The sequence below is a fragment of the Dendrobates tinctorius genome, unplaced genomic scaffold, assembly GCF_039654945.1.
Source record: "Dendrobates tinctorius isolate UK_male_01 unplaced genomic scaffold, ASM3965494v1 ptg000177l, whole genome shotgun sequence".
NCBI classification, from domain to species: Eukaryota; Metazoa; Chordata; class Amphibia; order Anura; family Dendrobatidae; genus Dendrobates; species Dendrobates tinctorius.
In genome coordinates, this window is record NW_027361844.1 from 9,368,932 (window position 1) to 9,386,077 (window position 17,146).

Here is a 17,146-nt window from a genome sequence, read left to right on the forward strand (position 1 = left end):
GTTCAACATCATATCCCCACTGGAGACCATCCACCCATAAAGGAGAGGTACAGACCTATACCCCCAACACAATACCAATGTGCTAAGAGTATGTTGAGAGAGATGAAGGAAGCTGGGGTTATCAGAGACAGTTGTAGCCCCTGGGCAGCTCCAATAGTTTTTGTAAAGAAAAAGGATGGTACCATGAGAATGTGTGTTGATTACAGGAAAATTAACAGCATTACACATAAAGATGCCTACCCATTACCCAGAATTGAAGAGTCATTAGCTGCACTTAAAACTGCTAACTACTTTTCCACCTTGGATCTCACCAGTGGGTATTGGCAGGTTCCCGTGGCAGAGGCAGACAAGAAGACAGCATTTACCACTCCAATGGGTCTCTGTGAGTTCAATTATATGCCATTTGGGCTCTGCACTGCTCCAGGAACATTTCAATGGCTGATGGAGTGCTGCCTGGGACACATGAATTTTGAGACGGTCCTGTTGTACCTGGATGATGTCATTGTCTTCTCCAAAACCTATGAAGATCATCTGGAGCACCTGGTTGAGGTGTTTGAAGCTTTGTCCAATTTTGGCCTGAAGGTGAAGCCTTCCAAATACCACCTCCTGAAGCCCAAGGTACAGTACCTCGGACATGTGGCAAGTGCAGAAGGTGTGGCACCGGATCCGGACAAAGTCACAGTCATCCGGGACTGGCCGAAGCCCAACAACCTCCATGAAGTACGCCAATTCCTTGGACTGGTGGGCTACTACCGAAGATTCATCAAAGACTTTACTGAAATAGCCACCCCTATGCAAAATCTCCTGGTGGGGCAGTCCAAAAAAACCAAACAGAAAAGTTCCACCTTTGAATGGACTGAAGAGTTGGAGAGATCTTTCACTCGGTTGAAGATGGCTCTCAAAGGTGACGAAGTTCTGGCCTACCCAGACTATGAGAAACCCTTTGCGCTGTACACTGATGCCAGCAATGTGGGACTAGGAGCAGTACTGTCGCAGGTACAGAATGGAAAGGAAAGAGTGATCTCCTACGCCAGCAGGAAGCTGCGCCCCACTGAAAGGAACCCTGACAACTACAGTTCTTTCAAGCTGGAGTTCCTTGCTATAGTCTGGGCTGTCACCGAAAGGTTCAAGCATTACCTAGCCTCTGCCATGTTTACTATCTTCACGGACAACAATCCGTTGACCCACTTGGACACTGCAAAGCTAGGTGCACTAGAGCAGCGATGGATGGCTCGGCTGTCTAAGTACAAGTTCACTATCAAGTACCGAGCAGGGCACAAGAATGCCAATGCTGATGCGCTGTCCCGGATGCCTAATTTGCCAGATGCAGGAGAAGACCCTGAGGCTCTGGAGGAAATAGAATAACCTCCCTTCCACCGGCCAATTGCGGCCCAACGTGCTCAAGGAGTGAGGAACAGTCGGTCTGGCATGAAGGAGGTCACCCTGAATCCGTTGCCCCATCATGATTGGGCAGAAACGCAAGATAGTGACTCGGCAGTCCACCTGGTGAAGGAGCTACTGTCACAAGTTGACTCACGTTCAGAGTCAGATGCTCCGGAAGAAACCCAGCAGTTGTGGAAGGAGAGAGGCCGGCTGTTTATCTATGAAGGAAAGCTGTGTCGGAGGAGTATCAATGTCCATACTCATGAGCTGGTTTGGCAGGTGGTAGTCCCGAAGAGAGAGGCATCAATGGTCCTGGAAGCATACCACAATGGAGCTGGACACTTCGGATGGAAGAAGTTGGAAGTATTGCTCCGGGAGAGGTTCTACTGGGCTGGTATGAGGAAAGCCATTGAGAGGGGGTGCCGGGAGTGTGGACAGTGTAACCTGCGCAGAAAAGATCGAGACAGCCAGAGAGCTCCTCTGCAGCCAATCATCACCAAACAGCCACTTGAGTTGGTAGCCCTGGACCATGTGAAGCTGGTTCCAAGCCGGTCAGGCTACATTTACGCTCTTACCATTGTGGACCACTACTCAAGATTCCTGGTAGTTGTGCCCGTCAAAGATCTAACTGCCAGAACAGCAGCCAGAGCATTCCAACAACATTTTTGTAGGCCACATCGCTATCCTGAGAGAGTGCTCACTGATCAAGGTCCAGCTTTGGAGGCAGAAGTGTTCCATGAATTCTGTAGCTTGTATGGTTGTAAGAAGATCCGGACAACACCGTATCACCCACAGACCAACGGCATGTGTGAGAAGATGAACCAGGTGGTGATGGACCTCCTGAAGACTTTGTCCTTGGAGGAGAGAAATCTGTGGCCAGAAAAGTTGCCAGATCTGGTGGACCTCTACAACCATATTCCCGTGAACTCCACCAACTGTACCCCAGCTTACTTAATGAGAGCAAGACCTGGTAAGCTGCCTATTGATCTGGACATGGGAGTCCTGACCACTGGAGTAACGTCACCGGATGCTGACTGGGACACGGAAAGGCAGCGACAGTACAGAAGAGTTCAAGAATGTGTGGAGAAAAGTCTAGCCCAGGCAAGACAAAAGTAGGAGAAGCTTTACAATCAGAATGCACCTGCCGTCCCTTTGTCGCCGGGAGAGCAAGTCCTGAAAAGAAAGAGAAGATTGCACAAGTTGGATGATCAGTGGGAAGCTGAACCTTATCCCATTATGCCCTCAAATTTTGATAATACCAAGGTATGCCTTGTTAGTAAAGATGGAGGAGAGACCTCAGCAGCGGTATCGAAGGATCATTTGAAGTTATGTCCTGACCAGTTAAAAGAAAGAAAAGAAGAACCAAATAACATCCAACCCATAGAGGAAGAAGAGAAGGTCAGCACAATACTTGGAGAATTCCCTGCGAATTGGACTAAAGTGAACGATGCTGTAGTGGTACCAGTGTTGATATTTCCCCACGTGGTAGCACAGGAAAACGTGACTCAAGAAAATCCTGAGGATCAGGAAAATCAGGCAGCAGATGCCACACCAGCAGTGGAGCCATAGAACCCCTGCCCTGCCAGTGGTGAACCTGTTGTGCCCCTGGTGAGTCCAAGAGTTCCTAGACGATCTAGTATCCCTGTGTTACGTAGAACCACCAGTAGTGTATCCAGAGCATTACCCACTACATCGGTAGTTAGAACCAGACAGTCAGTAAGGGCCACTACAACACCAGTGTTACGCAGATCTACTCGTATCACCCAAGGCATACTACCAGTTAGATTCCGCATATAGAGTAATATGACTGTTGAAATGTATATATGTAACTGTTTTCAAGCTTTTGTACCTACAGGTAACCTGTAAGACTTTCCTTTAAATTTTCCAGTTTTGTTTCCCTTATTTATGGACATAGTACCACAGGACTTGAGTGGTCAAAAACTTTCTTTGTAAATATTTCACCATTTGCCCAGGAATGGACCATGGACATGACTTATCATCATAGGACCATTTTTGAAGCACTTGGTTTTTGTAAATTTTTCCTTTTAAGTCTTGTACAAATTATTATTGTTTAATTGTTTAAATGTTTTTCATGTTTTGTTCAGCCCAGGAGTGCTGACTTTCACTATGGGGGAATGTGGCGCCCCCAGGGGTATGGTCGCCACACTGGCTGTGCCTTCCTCCAGGGGAGGGTAATGCCAGGCTTGGAGGCAATGATGGGTCTCTCTCGCAGTCAATCCATACATGCAACACAGTTCCACTCCAGGCCAGCAGGGGGAACTCTGAACCAGAAGTAAGGGGAGGAGTGCTCTCTGAGGACCAAGAGGAAGGAGTGGTCAGTTAGTCTGCGGAGGGTGAAGTGTTCAGACGTGTGGAAGGAGCGCTGAGGTTGAGCTCCGGCTGGAGAGCTCCCTCACGGAAAGAGCACATGAACTGGAGCCTGGTCTCCACGGTTGTACGGATACTAACGGTCCTGCAACCAACAGATACCAGAGGAGTTGGAGGCTGTAAATGCCCTGCTCCCATCAAAGACTTGAGGGCACAACAGCAGCTTGGATTGAGAGCCGGGACTCAGGAGAGAGGAGTCCCCGAGATAGGCTACAGCTGTCTGCCGTGCAAGTGAGGTTTTTGAGAACATCTGACAGGAGGAACTCCAGTGAACTGAGTACCAGGAGATCTTCACATATAGAGGCGCTAGGAAGGAGACTGCACAGTCCTTCTGCTGAGAGAGAATCCCTGAGTTGCATTCAGGCTAACCTGCTCCAATACCATCTGTAATCAGGACCCTGGACTGCAGTTATCAAGTAAAGGTACAGAAATGGCACCCCGCTGTGTCTTGTCTGCTTCCTGCCCTTTCGGCTCTGCTACATCCCCGTGCCAACCACCTCTACACTGCCCTGGAACTACAGCTCCACCTGTGGGGAGCTACACCATCTTGGCTGCACCACACCATCAGTCCCAGCGGATCTGCATGCAGCGTCGGCTTAACACCTCCCTTGCCGAACACCACAGGTGGCGTCACGAACTATTCACATAAACTACATTAAAAACCACCATTGATTTGGGCGCCCAGGGCCACGGACCGGGTCACCGCCACTGTGACACATCCCCCTGACACCGGCCCGGTACCGAGTACCCCGCTGCCCTGGGAGGGTGACCCACTACCCTACAGCAGGGCGGTCCGTACTGTGGGGTAGCAGCAAAAATTGATAACTTGGCTTAGAGAAAAATGATTATACTGCATTGTCCTGGGCTACAATTGTTTTCTTGTGAAAGTGGAGGTCCGTTATAAGGTAAAGGTCTAATTTTACTCTTTCACCTCCATGAAAATAATAATGATATCTCCATCTTACCTATTATTCCTTTGGTGGATAGTACCTCCTCCCATTGTTCCTGATTATTAATGATTATCTGAAAAAATGCAAAAAATAGATAATATACTAGATGTCTAAAAACAATTGAAACTGAGACTGTAAGGCTATGTGCACATGGTGCGTTTTTGCTGCATTTTTAAGCACAGAAATGGGCCAAAAACACAATGGAATCCTTATGCAAGCTAATTCAGTGACAATCCTGAACTGCTGTGCACATGTTCAGCAAATTTGCAGTGCGTTTTTTTTCTGCTGCATGTCAATTGTTTGTGCTGATTTTTAGCGTTTTTCACACATTGACTTCAATTGAGTCAGTCAAATCCGCAGCAAAAATGCAGGTATAAAAATATTTGCGGATTAGCTGAGTTTTTGTATGCATTTTTACAGTCTTCCTATGGTGTTTCCCACGCTGTCATCTGTGTGACAGCGTGGGAAACACCAGCGTGGTAGTATTGATTGGCAGTAACATTACCGCCTTTAAGACCATTGGTCAGAGTGCAGCTTGACCCCGCAGAGATACTGTGACCCCGCAGAGATACTCGACCCGCGGTCAAACGCTCACCACAGGTCATCAAGCATGGGCTACATCTGCTGTCACTGGTAAAAGTGACAGAAGTAGTTTCTCGGCATTCGGTGCCTGTGCGCAAACTTAAAAAAAAACACATGTAAAATAATAAAATACATATTCAAATAAAAATAAGAAATGCTGTATGCTCATCTAACACCAAATCCCCCATGCCCTCATCTCCTTTAAAAAATGTAAAGTAAAAAAGCAACATATACACACCTTAACGTCCAATCCCCGATGCCCATGTCTCCTGTAAACAATCAAAACAGTAAACCACCATATACTCTCCTGTCTGCCGCAGCCCACGTAATCCAGAGTGTCCCACGGCAATCTTCCTTGTAGAACAGTCACATTGGGAGATGTGACTGCTCTAACCGGCCACCAGCGATACACTGACAGGAGCGTCATTGCTGCCACAGTGTATAGCACTGAGCTTCCGTGAGAGAGGTCACACTAGATCATCAGCTGATGAGCCCTGATGATCTCACTTACGGTACCACCACTGTGTGAGAACTTTCTCATGCAGCAGTGGTGCCGTAAGAGAGATCACTGGAGCTGATCAGCTGATAAACTCCGGTGAACTCTCTTACTGCAGTTCAGTGATACACTGCGGGAGCAATTACCTCCTGTCAGTGTGTTGCCGGTTGTTCTTGAGAGCAGTCACATCAGTAATCAGGATCATCATGGGACATATTCATATGGATTATCTTCTTTGTGGACAGGTAAGGAATATTGTGGTTTACTATTTTATTTTTGTTGCAGGAGATGTTGGCATCAGTGGATTATGCGTTCTGTGGGTTTGGTTTAATTTAGATTCAATAAAGGAGTCTGTGTCATTATTTCAAATAATCAAATAAAGGAGTTTATTCTGGGTGTGTGAGTTTTTATAATATCACTATGTGGTTAGTAATGGGGGCGTATTATAGACGTCTCTACGATACTAACATGTGGGCTTGATGTCACCTGACAATACAAAGGTGACATCAAACCCCCCTCAACGCTTACCCCACTTACCACTGCTACATGACTTGTACTGACTTTCGTCATCTGGGCTGCTGGAAAAAGACGGACAAGTGAACAGCTCCATAGATTATAATGGGTACATATTGCATCCATGAAAAACTCAGAACACGTATGTGCACCCTGGATGTGTGAATGAGGCCTTACAGTCATTGATGGGCAATATATTTGCAGTTAAGGGAAGACTAAAATCCTCCCGTGCTTACATTAAAAACTTACGGACACATTGGCACAGCAGTGATGCCAGTCTGGGTGGCACGACGTTGCTGCTATGAGGTCAGTAAGAAGCTATGGGACCTTTGCTGTGGGGAATTCAATTGAGCTGTATGGTGCAGTCAAAATGCATAATTTAACATCTAGACAAACCCTTTAAAAAATAAAAAAAATGTATATGCAAACCTGGACCATAATACATGAATTATGGGATTTGCAGTGGTGAGATGGAGTCCGAGGAAGAAATTAAAGGGAACCTGTCAACCCGGAAAACGCACCTGTATTTTGATTGACAGCTCACTGTGCAGCACATCTGTGTACCACAAGCTGTCAATCAAAAGATCCGGGTCGTGCGTACAGCCGCCGGGCCGTGCAATGAGCGATGATGACTGTAACCTCCTCATGCACGCCCTGATTTTTTTATTTCATGTGTCCATTTTTACTATCAGTGTGACATGTTTTTCTTGTGCAATAATTCTCAGCGTCTCCTGGATAATAATCTGTTTAAATCGGACAGCGCTGGGGCAACACACGGATGGCATTGGAGACCCATTTATCTGAATGGGTGAGTTTGATCTGTGACTCGTATCAGAAACTGGGAGGTTTTTACAGTACCAGCAAAGCCTATGAGAGTTCAGAATGCACAGACCTTGGTTTTTTGTGTCATCAGGATTTTGTGCTTTGCTGCTTTTTTTGGACATGGAGCATGTCACTTCTTTCAGTGTTTTTGCTGCGTTTTTCACCCATTGGCTTGAAAAGGTGTTGAAAAAAGGCTGCAAAAACGCAGGTATCATTATCTGCAGCGTTTTTTCTGCAGAAAAGTCATGGGGGCACTCATGCACAAAGAGACACAAGTTAGTCCAAGAAACGCACCTAAACCCGAGTTCTTTCCTGCCAAGAAATCAGTTCTTGCTGCAGAAAAAACGCCCAGTGCGAACATACCCTTAGCCTGCAAAAAGTGACAGACATGTGAACAGCGCCCTATCATGGACAGGGGCTCCCTCTCTGAACGACATGTATGCGAAAAACGGCCATCTGACTGAAGTCTTACTTCTATGAAAGGAAAGAACGTCTTTCTGTGGCAGATTCCTGACTGAAAAAGTGCCCAGAAATCGCTCAGAACAGTGAATATGTCCATTTCTAGGTAAAACCCACTTGCTCTTCATATGTTCAGACTTTTGTGTGTCTTTTAACCCCTTCAGGTTTCTAAAGGCGCCAAGCAATTAAAAGGAGTGGCCGGTTCATTGATCAGATGTTTCTCTTCTGAAGATGCTCTGTACTTTACAATACAAGGCAATGGGACAGCTCGAAAACATCAAAAAGTGTTCAGGAACCAGCAAAAAAAAAAAAACCAAAAATGCTAAAAAAGGGTCTTCAGGGGAAAAAATGCTGTGTGCACACGCTGCGGATTTTGCTGCGGTTCCGCAGCGGTTTTGGCCGCTGCGGACCCGCAGCAGTTTTTGCTGCGGTGTACAGTACCATGATTCCCTATGGGAATCAAAAACCGCAGTGCAGACGGTGCGGAATTTTCCGCGCGGATTATCTGCGGTTTTCAATCCGCAGAAAGAATTGACATGATTCTTTCTGCGGATTCTCCTGCGGTTTGCCATCTCCTCCATTGAGGAGATGAAAAACCGCAGGGCAAAACCGCAGAGCAATCCGCAGGTAAAACCGCAGGTCTTTTGACCTGCGGTTTCACCTGCGGATGTCAGCTTTCTGTCAGATGGCAATCAGAAGATTGCTCCATTCATGCACAGGTCGGCTGTTATCGGCCTGACATCTGCCTATGTAGGCGCCTCCAGCATCTCACCTGCAGAATAATCTCCTTCTTTTTACCGGCCATGTCTGCAGCGCAGCCGTCGCCTTGTACACAGCTTGCTCCGAATCTGCTGCTCGGTCTCCTAGGAGAAACAACGCGATTCCCGGGTCTCCATGACAACACAAGTAAACGTCTCACTGAGCCGCAGCCAATGAAGGAGAAGTGGAGGAGTGGCCTGACAGAGCAGCAGAGCTTTCACTGCAGCACCGGAAGTAGCAGGTGGTCTATTCAGCTTCCTGCTCTGCAGGTTCTGCGTGTGACATGGAGGCGGTGTCCTGCTGTGTGTGACATGGGGGCGGTGTCCTGCTGTGTATGTGTGTGTGTGACATGGAGACGGCGTCCTGCTGTGTGTGTGACATGGAGGCGGCGTCCTGCTGTGTGTGTGTGTGTGTGACATGGAGGCGGTGTCCTGCTGTGTGTGACATGGAGGCGGTGTCCTGCTGTGTGTGTGTGTGACAGGGAGAAGGTGTCCTGCTGTGTGTGTGACATGGAGGCGGTGTCCTGCTGTGTGTGTGTGTGACAGGGAGGCAGTGTCCTGCTGTGTGTGTGACATGGAGGCGGTGTCCTGCTGTGTGTGTGTGACATGGAGGAGGTGTCCTGCTGTGTGTGTGACATGGAGGCGGTGTCCTGCTGTGTGTGTGTGACATGGAGGAGGTGTCCTGCTGTGTGTGTGTGACATGGAGGAGGTGTCCCTGCTGTGTGTGTGTGACATGGAGGAGGTGTCCCTGCTGTGTGTGTGAGACATGGAGGCGGTGTCCCTGCTGTGTGTGTGAGACATGGAGGCGGTGTCCTGCTGTGTGTGTGTGACATGGAGGAGGTGTCCTGCTGTGTGTGTGACATGGAGGCGGTGTCCTGCTGTGTGTGTGTGACATGGAGGAGGTGTCCTGCTGTGTGTGTGTGACATGGAGGAGGTGTCCTGCTGTGTGTGTGTGACATGGAGGAGGTGTCCCTGCTGTGTGTGTGTGACATGGAGGAGGTGTCCCTGCTGTGTGTGTGAGACATGAGGAGGTGTCCCTGCTGTGTGTGTGAGACATGGAGGAGGTGTCCTGCTGTGTGTGTGTGACATGGAGGAGGTGTCCCTGCTGTGTGTGTGTGACGTGGAGGAGGTGTCCCTGCTGTGTGTGTGAGACGTGGAGGAGGTGTCCCTGCTGTGTGTGTGAGACATGGAGGAGGTGTCCCTGCTGTGTGTGTGTGACATGGAGGCGGTGTCCTGCTGTGTGTTTGACATGGAGGCGGTGTCCTGCTGTGTGTGTGACATGGAGGCGGTGTCGTGCTGTGTGTGTGAGACATGGAGGAGGTGTCCCTGCTGTGTGTGTGAGACATGGAGGAGGTGTCCCTGCTGTGTGTGTGAGACATGGAGGAGGTGTCCCTGCTGTGTGTGTGTGACATGGAGGCGGTGTCCTGCTGTGTGTGTGTGTGACATGGAGGCGGCGTCCTGCTGTGTGTGTGACATGGAGGCGGCGTCCTGCTGTGTGTGTGTGTGACATGGAGGCGGTGTCCTGCTGTGTGTGTGTGAGACATGGAGGCGGTGTCCTGCTGTGTGTGTGTGAGACATGGAGGCGGTGTCCTGTTGTGTGTGTGTGTGACACGGAGGCGGTGTCCTGCTGTGTGTGTGACATGGAGGCGGTGTCCTGCTGTGTGTGTGTGACATGGAGGAGGTGTCCCTGCTGTGTGTGTGAGACGTGGAGGAGGTGTCCCTGCTGTGTGTGTGAGACGTGGAGGAGGTGTCCCTGCTGTGTGTGTGAGACGTGGAGGAGGTGTCCCTGCTGTGTGTGTGAGACGTGGAGGAGGTGTCCCTGCTGTGTGTGTGAGACATGGAGGCGGTGTCCTGCTGTGTGTGTGTGTGACATGGAGGTGTCCTGCTGTGTGTGTGACATGGAGGCGGTGTCGTGCTGTGTGTGTGAGACATGGAGGAGGTGTCCCTGCTGTGTGTGTGTGAGACATGGAGGAGGTGTCCCTGCTGTGTGTGTGTGACATGGAGGCGGTGTCCTGCTGTGTGTGTGTGTGACATGGAGGTGTCCTGCTGTGTGTGTGTGACATGGAGGAGGTGTCCCTGCTGTGTGTGTGTGACATGGAGGAGGTGTCCCTGCTGTGTGTGTGTGACATGGAGGCGGTGTCCTGCTGTGTGTGTGTGTGACATGGAGGCGGCGTCCTGCTGTGTGTGTGTGACATGGAGGCGGCGTCCTGCTGTGTGTGTGTGACATGGAGGCGGTGTCCTGCTGTGTGTGTGTGTGACATGGAGGCGGTGTCCTGCTGTGTGTGTGTGACAGGGAGAAGGTGTCCTGCTGTGTGTGTGTGTGACATGGAGGCGGTGTCCTGCTGTGTGTGTGTGTGACATGGAGGCGGTGTCCTGCTGTGTGTGTGTGTGACAGGGAGGCGGTGTCCTGTTGTGTGTGTGTGTGACATGGAGGCGGTGTCCTGCTGTGTGTGTGACATGGAGGCAGTGTCCTGCTGTGTGTGTGACATGGAGGCGGTGTCCTGCTGTGTGTGTGTGACATGGAGGAGGTGTCCTGCTGTGTGTGTGTGACATGGAGGAGGTGTCCCTGCTGTGTGTGTGACATGGAGGCGGTGTCCTGCTGTGTGTGTGTGACATGGAGGAGGTGTCCTGCTGTGTGTGTGACATGGAGGCGGTGTCCTGCTGTGTGTGTGTGTGACATGGAGGCGGTGTCCTGCTGTGTGTGTGTGTGACATGGAGGCGGTGTCCTGCTGTGTGTGTGTGTGACAGGGAGAAGGTGTCCTGCTGTGTGTGTGTGACATGGAGGCGGTGTCCTGCTGTGTGTGTGTGTGTGACATGGAGGCGGCGTCCTGCTGTGTGTGTGACATGGAGGCGGCGTCCTGCTGTGTGTGTGTGTGACATGGAGGCGGTGTCCTGCTGTGTGTGACATGGAGGCGGTGTCCTGCTGTGTATGTGTGTGTGTGACATGGAGGCGGTGTCCTGTGTGTGTGTGTGACAGGGAGAAGGTGTCCTGCTGTGTGTGTGTGACATGGAGGCGGTGTCCTGTTGTGTGTGTGTGTGACATGGAGGCGGTGTCCTGCTGTGTGTGTGACATGGAGGCAGTGTCCTGCTGTGTGTGTGACATGGAGGCGGTGTCCTGCTGTGTGTGTGACATGGAGGCGGTGTCCTGCTGTGTGTGTGTGACATGGAGGAGGTGTCCTGCTGTGTGTGTGTGACATGGAGGAGGTGTCCCTGCTGTGTGTGTGTGACATGGAGGAGGTGTCCCTGCTGTGTGTGTGAGACATGGAGGAGGTGTCCCTGCTGTGTGTGTGAGACGTGGAGGAGGTGTCCCTGCTGTGTGTGTGAGACGTGGAGGAGGTGTCCCTGCTGTGTGTGTGTGACATGGAGGCGGTGTCCTGCTGTGTGTGTGTGTGACATGGAGGTGTCCTGCTGTGTGTGTGACATGGAGGCGGTGTCGTGCTGTTTGTGTGTGTGTGACATGGAGGAGGTGTCCTGCTGTGTGTGTGAGACATGGAGGAGGTGTCCTGCTGTGTGTGTGAGACATGGAGGAGGTGTCCTGCTGTGTGTGTGTGTGACAGGGAGAAGGTGTCCTGCTGTGTGTGTGTGTGACAGGGATAAGGTGTCCTGCTGTGTGTGTGTGACATGGAGGCGGTGTCCTGCTGTGTGTGTGTGTGACATGGAGGCGGTGTCCTGCTGTGTGTGTGACATGGAGGCGGTGTCCTGCGTGTGTGACATGGAGGCGGTGTCCTGCTGTGTGTGTGTGTGACATGGAGGCGGTGTCCTGCTGTGTGTGTGACATGGAGGCGGTGTCCTGCTGTGTGTGTGTGACAGGGAGAAGGTGTCCTGCTGTGTGTGTGTGACATGGAGGCGGTGTCCTGCTGTGTGTGTGTGTGACATGGAGGCGGTGTCCTGCTGTGTGTGTGACATGGAGGCGGTGTCCTGCTGTGTGTGTGTGTGACATGGAGGCGGTGTCCCTGCTGTGTGTGTGTGACATGGAGGAGGTGTCCTGCTGTGTGTGTGTGTGACATGGAGGAGGTGTCCCAGCTGTGTGTGTGTGACATGGAGGAGGTGTCCCTGCTGTGTGTGTGTGACATGGAGGTGGTGTCCCTGCTGTGTGTGTGTGACATGGAGGTGGTGTCCCTGCTGTGTGTGTGTGACATGGAGGTGGTGTCCCTGCTGTGTGTGTGACATGGAGGCGGTGTCCTGCTGTGTGTGTGTGTGACATGGAGGTGTCCTGCTGTGTGTGACATGGAGGCGGTGTCGTGCTGTTTGTGTGTGTGTGTGACATGGAGGAGTTGTCCTGCTGTGTGTGTGTGTGTGACATGGAGGAGTTGTCCTGCTGTGTGTGTGTGTGTGACATGGAGGAGGTGTCCAGCTGTGTGTGTGTGACATGGAGGAGGTGTCCCTGCTGTGTGTGTGACATGGAGGAGGTGTCCCTGCTGTGTGTGTGACATGGAGGCGGTGTCCTGCTGTGTGTGTGTGTGACATGGAGGCGGTGTCCTGCTGTGTGTGTGTGTGACATGGAGGCGGTGTCCTGCTGTGTGTGTGTGACATGGAGGAGGTGTCCTGCTGTGTGTGTGTGTGACATGGAGGAGGTGTCCCTGCTGTGTGTGTGTGTGACGAGGAGGTGTCCTGCTGTGTGTGACATGGAGGCGGTGTCCTGCTGTGTGTGTGACATGGAGGCGGTGTCCTGTGTGTGTGTGACAGGGAGGTGTCCTGCTGTGTGTGTGTGACATGGAGGCGGTGTCCTGCTGTGTGTGTGTGACATGGAGGCGGTGTCCTGCTGTGTGTGTGTGTGTGACATGGAGGCGGTGTCCTGCTGTGTGTGTGTGTGTGACATGGAGGCGGTGTCCTGCTGTGTGTGTGTGTGACATGGAGGCGGTGTCCTGCTGTGTGTGTGTGACATGGAGGCGGTGTCCTGCTGTGTGTGACACGGAGGCGGTGTCCTGCTGTGTGTGACATGGAGGCGGTGTCCTGCTGTGTGTGTGACATGGAGGCGGTGTCCTGCTGTGTGTGTTTGTGACATGGAGGCGGTGTCCTGCTGTGTGTGTTTGTGACATGGAGGCGGTGTCCTGCTGTGTGTGTGTGTGAGACATGGAGGCGGTGTCCTGCTGTGTGTGTGTGTGAGACATGGAGGCGGTGTCCTGCTGTGTGTGTGTGTGTGAGACATGGAGGCGGTGTCCTGCTGTGTGTGTGTGTGAGACATGGAGGCGGTGTCCTGCTGTGTGTGTGTGTGACATGGAGGCGGTGTCCTGCTGTGTGTGTGTGTGACATGGAGAAGGTGTCCTGCTGTGTGTGTGTGTGACATGGAGAAGGTGTCCTGCTGTGTGTGTGTGACATGGAGAAGGTGTCCTGCTGTGTGTGTGTGACATGGAGAAGGTGTCCTGCTGTGTGTGTGTGACATGGAGAAGGTGTCCTGCTGTGTGTGTGTGACATGGAGGAGGTGTCCTGCTGTGTGTGTGTGTGTGTGTGAGATGGAGGCGGTGTCCTGCTGTGTGTGTGTGACATGGAGGAGGTGTCCTGCTGTGTGTGTGACATGGAGGCGGTGTCCTGCTGTGTGTGTGTGTGACATGGAGGCGGTGTCCTGCTGTGTGTGTGACATGGAGGCGGTGTCCTGCTGTGTGTGTGACATGGAGGCGGTGTCCTGCTGTGTGTGTGTGACATGGAGGCGGTGTCCTGCTGTGTGTGTGTGACATGGAGGCGGTGTCCTGCTTTGTGTGTGTGACATGGAGGCGGTGTCCTGCTTTGTGTGTGTGACATGGAGGAGGTGTCCTGCTGTGTGTGTGTGTGACATGGAGGAGGTGTCCCTGCTGTGTGTGTGTGTGACGAGGAGGTGTCCTGCTGTGTGTGTGACATGGAGGCGGTGTCCTGCTGTGTATGTGACATGGAGGCGGTGTCCTGCTGTGTGTGTGACATGGAGGCGGTGTCCTGTGTGTGTGTGACAGGGAGGTGTCCTGCTGTGTGTGACATGGAGGCGGTGTCCTGCTGTGTGTGTGTGACATGGAGGCGGTGTCCTGCTGTGTGTGACATGGAGGCGGTGTCCTGCTGTGTGTGTGTGTGTGACATGGAGGCGGTGTCCTGCTGTGTGTGTGTGACATGGAGGCGGTGTCCTGCTGTGTGTGTGTGACATGGAGGAGGTGTCCTGCTGTGTGTGTGTGACATGGAGGAGGTGTCCTGCTGTGTGTGTGACATGGAGGAGGTGTCTTGCTGTGTGTGTGTGACATGGAGGAGGTGTCCCTGCTGTGTGTGTGTGTGACATGGAGGAGGTGTCCCTGCTGTGTGTGTGTGACATGGAGGAGGTGTCCTTGCTTTGTGTGTGTGACATGGAGGCGGTGTCCTGCTGTGTGTGTGTGACACGGAGGCGGTGTCCTGCTGTGTGTGTGTGACACGGAGGCGGTGTCGTGCTGTGTGTGTGACACGGAGGCGGTGTCCTGCTGTGTGTGACACGGAGGCGGTGTCCTGCTGTGTGTGTGACATGGAGGCGGTGTCCTGCTGTGTGTGTGACATGGAGGCGGTGTCCTGCTGTGTGTGTGACATGGAGGCGGTGTCCTGCTGTGTGTGTGACATGGAGGCGGTGTCCTGCTGTGTGTGTGACATGGAGGCGGTGTCCTGCTGTGTGTGTTTGTGACATGGAGGCGGTGTCCTGCTGTGTGTGTGTGTGTGAGACATGGAGGCGGTGTCCTGCTGTGTGTGTGTGTGACATGGAGGCGGTGTCCTGCTGTGTGTGTGTGTGACATGGAGGCGGTGTCCTGCTGTGTGTGTGTGTGACATGGAGGCGGTGTCCTGCTGTGTGTGTGTGTGACATGGAGAAGGTGTCCTGCTGTGTGTGTGTGACATGGAGAAGGTGTCCTGCTGTGTGTGTGTGACATGGAGAAGGTGTCCTGCTGTGTGTGTGTGACATGGAGAAGGTGTCCTGCTGTGTGTGTGACATGGAGGAGGTGTCCTGCTGTGTGTGTGTGTGTGTGAGATGGAGGCGGTGTCCTGCTGTGTGTGTGTGTGACATGGAGGCGGTGTCCTGCTGTGTGTGTGTGTGACATGGAGAAGGTGTCCTGCTGTGTGTGTGTGTGACATGGAGAAGGTGTCCTGCTGTGTGTGTGTGACATGGAGAAGGTGTCCTGCTGTGTGTGTGACATGGAGAAGGTGTCCTGCTGTGTGTGTGTGACATGGAGAAGGTGTCCTGCTGTGTGTGTGACATGGAGGAGGTGTCCTGCTGTGTGTGTGTGTGTGTGAGATGGAGGCGGTGTCCTGCTGTGTGTGTGTGACATGGAGGCGGTGTCCTGCTGTGTGTGTGTGTGACATGGAGGCGGTGTCCTGCTGTGTGTGTGACATGGAGGCGGTGTCCTGCTGTGTGTGTGACATGGAGGCGGTGTCCTGCTGTGTGTGTGACATGGAGGCGGTGTCCTGCTGTGTGTGTGACATGGAGGCGGTGTCCTGCTGTGTGTGTGACATGGAGGCGGTGTCCTGCTGTGTGTGTGACATGGAGGCGGTGTCCTGCTGTGTGTGTGACATGGAGGCGGTGTCCTGCTGTGTGTGTGACATGGAGGCGGTGTCCTGCTGTGTGTGTGACATGGAGGCGGTGTCCTGCTGTGTGTGTGTGTGTGACATGGAGGCGGTGTCCTGCTGTGTGTGTGTGTGACATGGAGGCGGTGTCCTGCTGTGTGTGTGTGTGACATGGAGGCGGTGTCCTGCTGTGTGTGTGTGTGTGACATGAAGGCGGTGTCCTGCTGTGTGTGTGTGTGTGACATGGAGGCGGTGTCCTGCTGTGTGTGTGTGTGTGAGTGACATGGAGGCGGTGTCCTGCTGTGTGTGTGTGTGTGTGACATGGAGGCGGTGTCCTGCTGTGTGTGTGTGTGTGTGTGACATGGAGGCGGTGTCCTGCTGTGTGTGTGTGTGTGTGACATGGAGGCGGTGTCCTGCTGTGTGTGTGTGTGACATGGAGGCGGTGTCCTGCGGTGTGTGTGACATGGAGGCGGTGTCCTGCTGTGTGTGTGTGTGTGTGACATGGAGGCGGTGTCCTGCTGTGTGTGTGTGTGTGTGTGACATGGAGGCGGTGTCCTGCTGTGTGTGTGTGTGTGTGACATGGAGGCGGTGTCCTGCTGTGTGTGTGTGTGTGTGTGACATGGAGGCGGTGTCCTGCTGTGTGTGTGTGTGTGACATGGAGGCGGTGTCCTGCTGTGTGTGTGTGTGTGACATGGAGGAGGTGTCCTGCTGTGTGTGTGTGTGACATGGAGAAGGTGTCCTGCTGTGTGTGTGTGACATGGAGGAGGTGTCCTGCTGTGTGTGTGACATGGAGGAGGTGTCCTGCTGTGTGTGTGTGTGAGATGGAGGCGGTGTCCTGCTGTGTGTGTGACATGGAGGTGTCCTGCTGTGTGTGTGACATGGTGTGGGTCGCCCCCGCCGGCTTCACCCAGGGGAGCGGGGGTACTCGGTACCAGGCCGGTGTCAAGGCGGGAATGTGTCACAGCATCGGTGACCCGGTCCGTGGCCCTGGGCGCCCGATATGAATGGCGGTGATGTTAATGGTGTTAACGTTCATATGAATAGTTCGTGACGCCACCCGTGGTGTTTGACAAGATTGTAAGTCAACGCTGCATACAGATCCGCTGGGACTGATGGTGTGGTGCAGCAGAGATGATATAGCTCCCCACAGGTGGAGCTGTAGTTCCAGGGCAGTGTGGGTGCAATGGATGAGGAGAGGCGCAGAATGGTATGGAGGCTAGTGCCCAGGTGTAGAGGTGCGGGAATAACTGGAGGACACCAGAGTATGCGGTTCCAAAGCTTTACTCACTGTTTGCAGTTCACACCACTGCCTGCCT

At 52.5% G+C, this 17,146-nt stretch overlaps 1 protein-coding gene across 6 annotated transcripts in view; it reads right to left on the minus strand.

Moving 5' to 3' along the window:
* LOC141054264 (thioredoxin domain-containing protein 6-like) overlaps window positions 1-17,146 on the minus strand; it is a 198,963-nt gene that overhangs the window by 151,684 nt on the left and 30,133 nt on the right. Inside the window, exons 1-3 of one of the 6 annotated variants that reach the window (XM_073551533.1) lie at window positions 8,366-8,950; window positions 6,337-6,377; window positions 4,737-4,794 (exon numbers count right to left, since the gene is read on the minus strand). The exons of 1 other annotated variant lie outside the window; for it this stretch is intronic. In XM_073551533.1, coding sequence (XP_073407634.1) covers window positions 4,737-4,794; window positions 6,337-6,369 — 91 coding nt within the window. In that variant the 5' untranslated portion in view covers window positions 6,370-6,377; window positions 8,366-8,950. Of the gene's footprint in view, window positions 1-4,736; window positions 4,795-6,336; window positions 6,629-8,365; window positions 8,951-17,146 lie in introns of those variants that run through there. 4 more of the 6 variants (XM_073551532.1, XM_073551530.1, XM_073551531.1 and 1 more) reach the window with 4 other exon arrangements.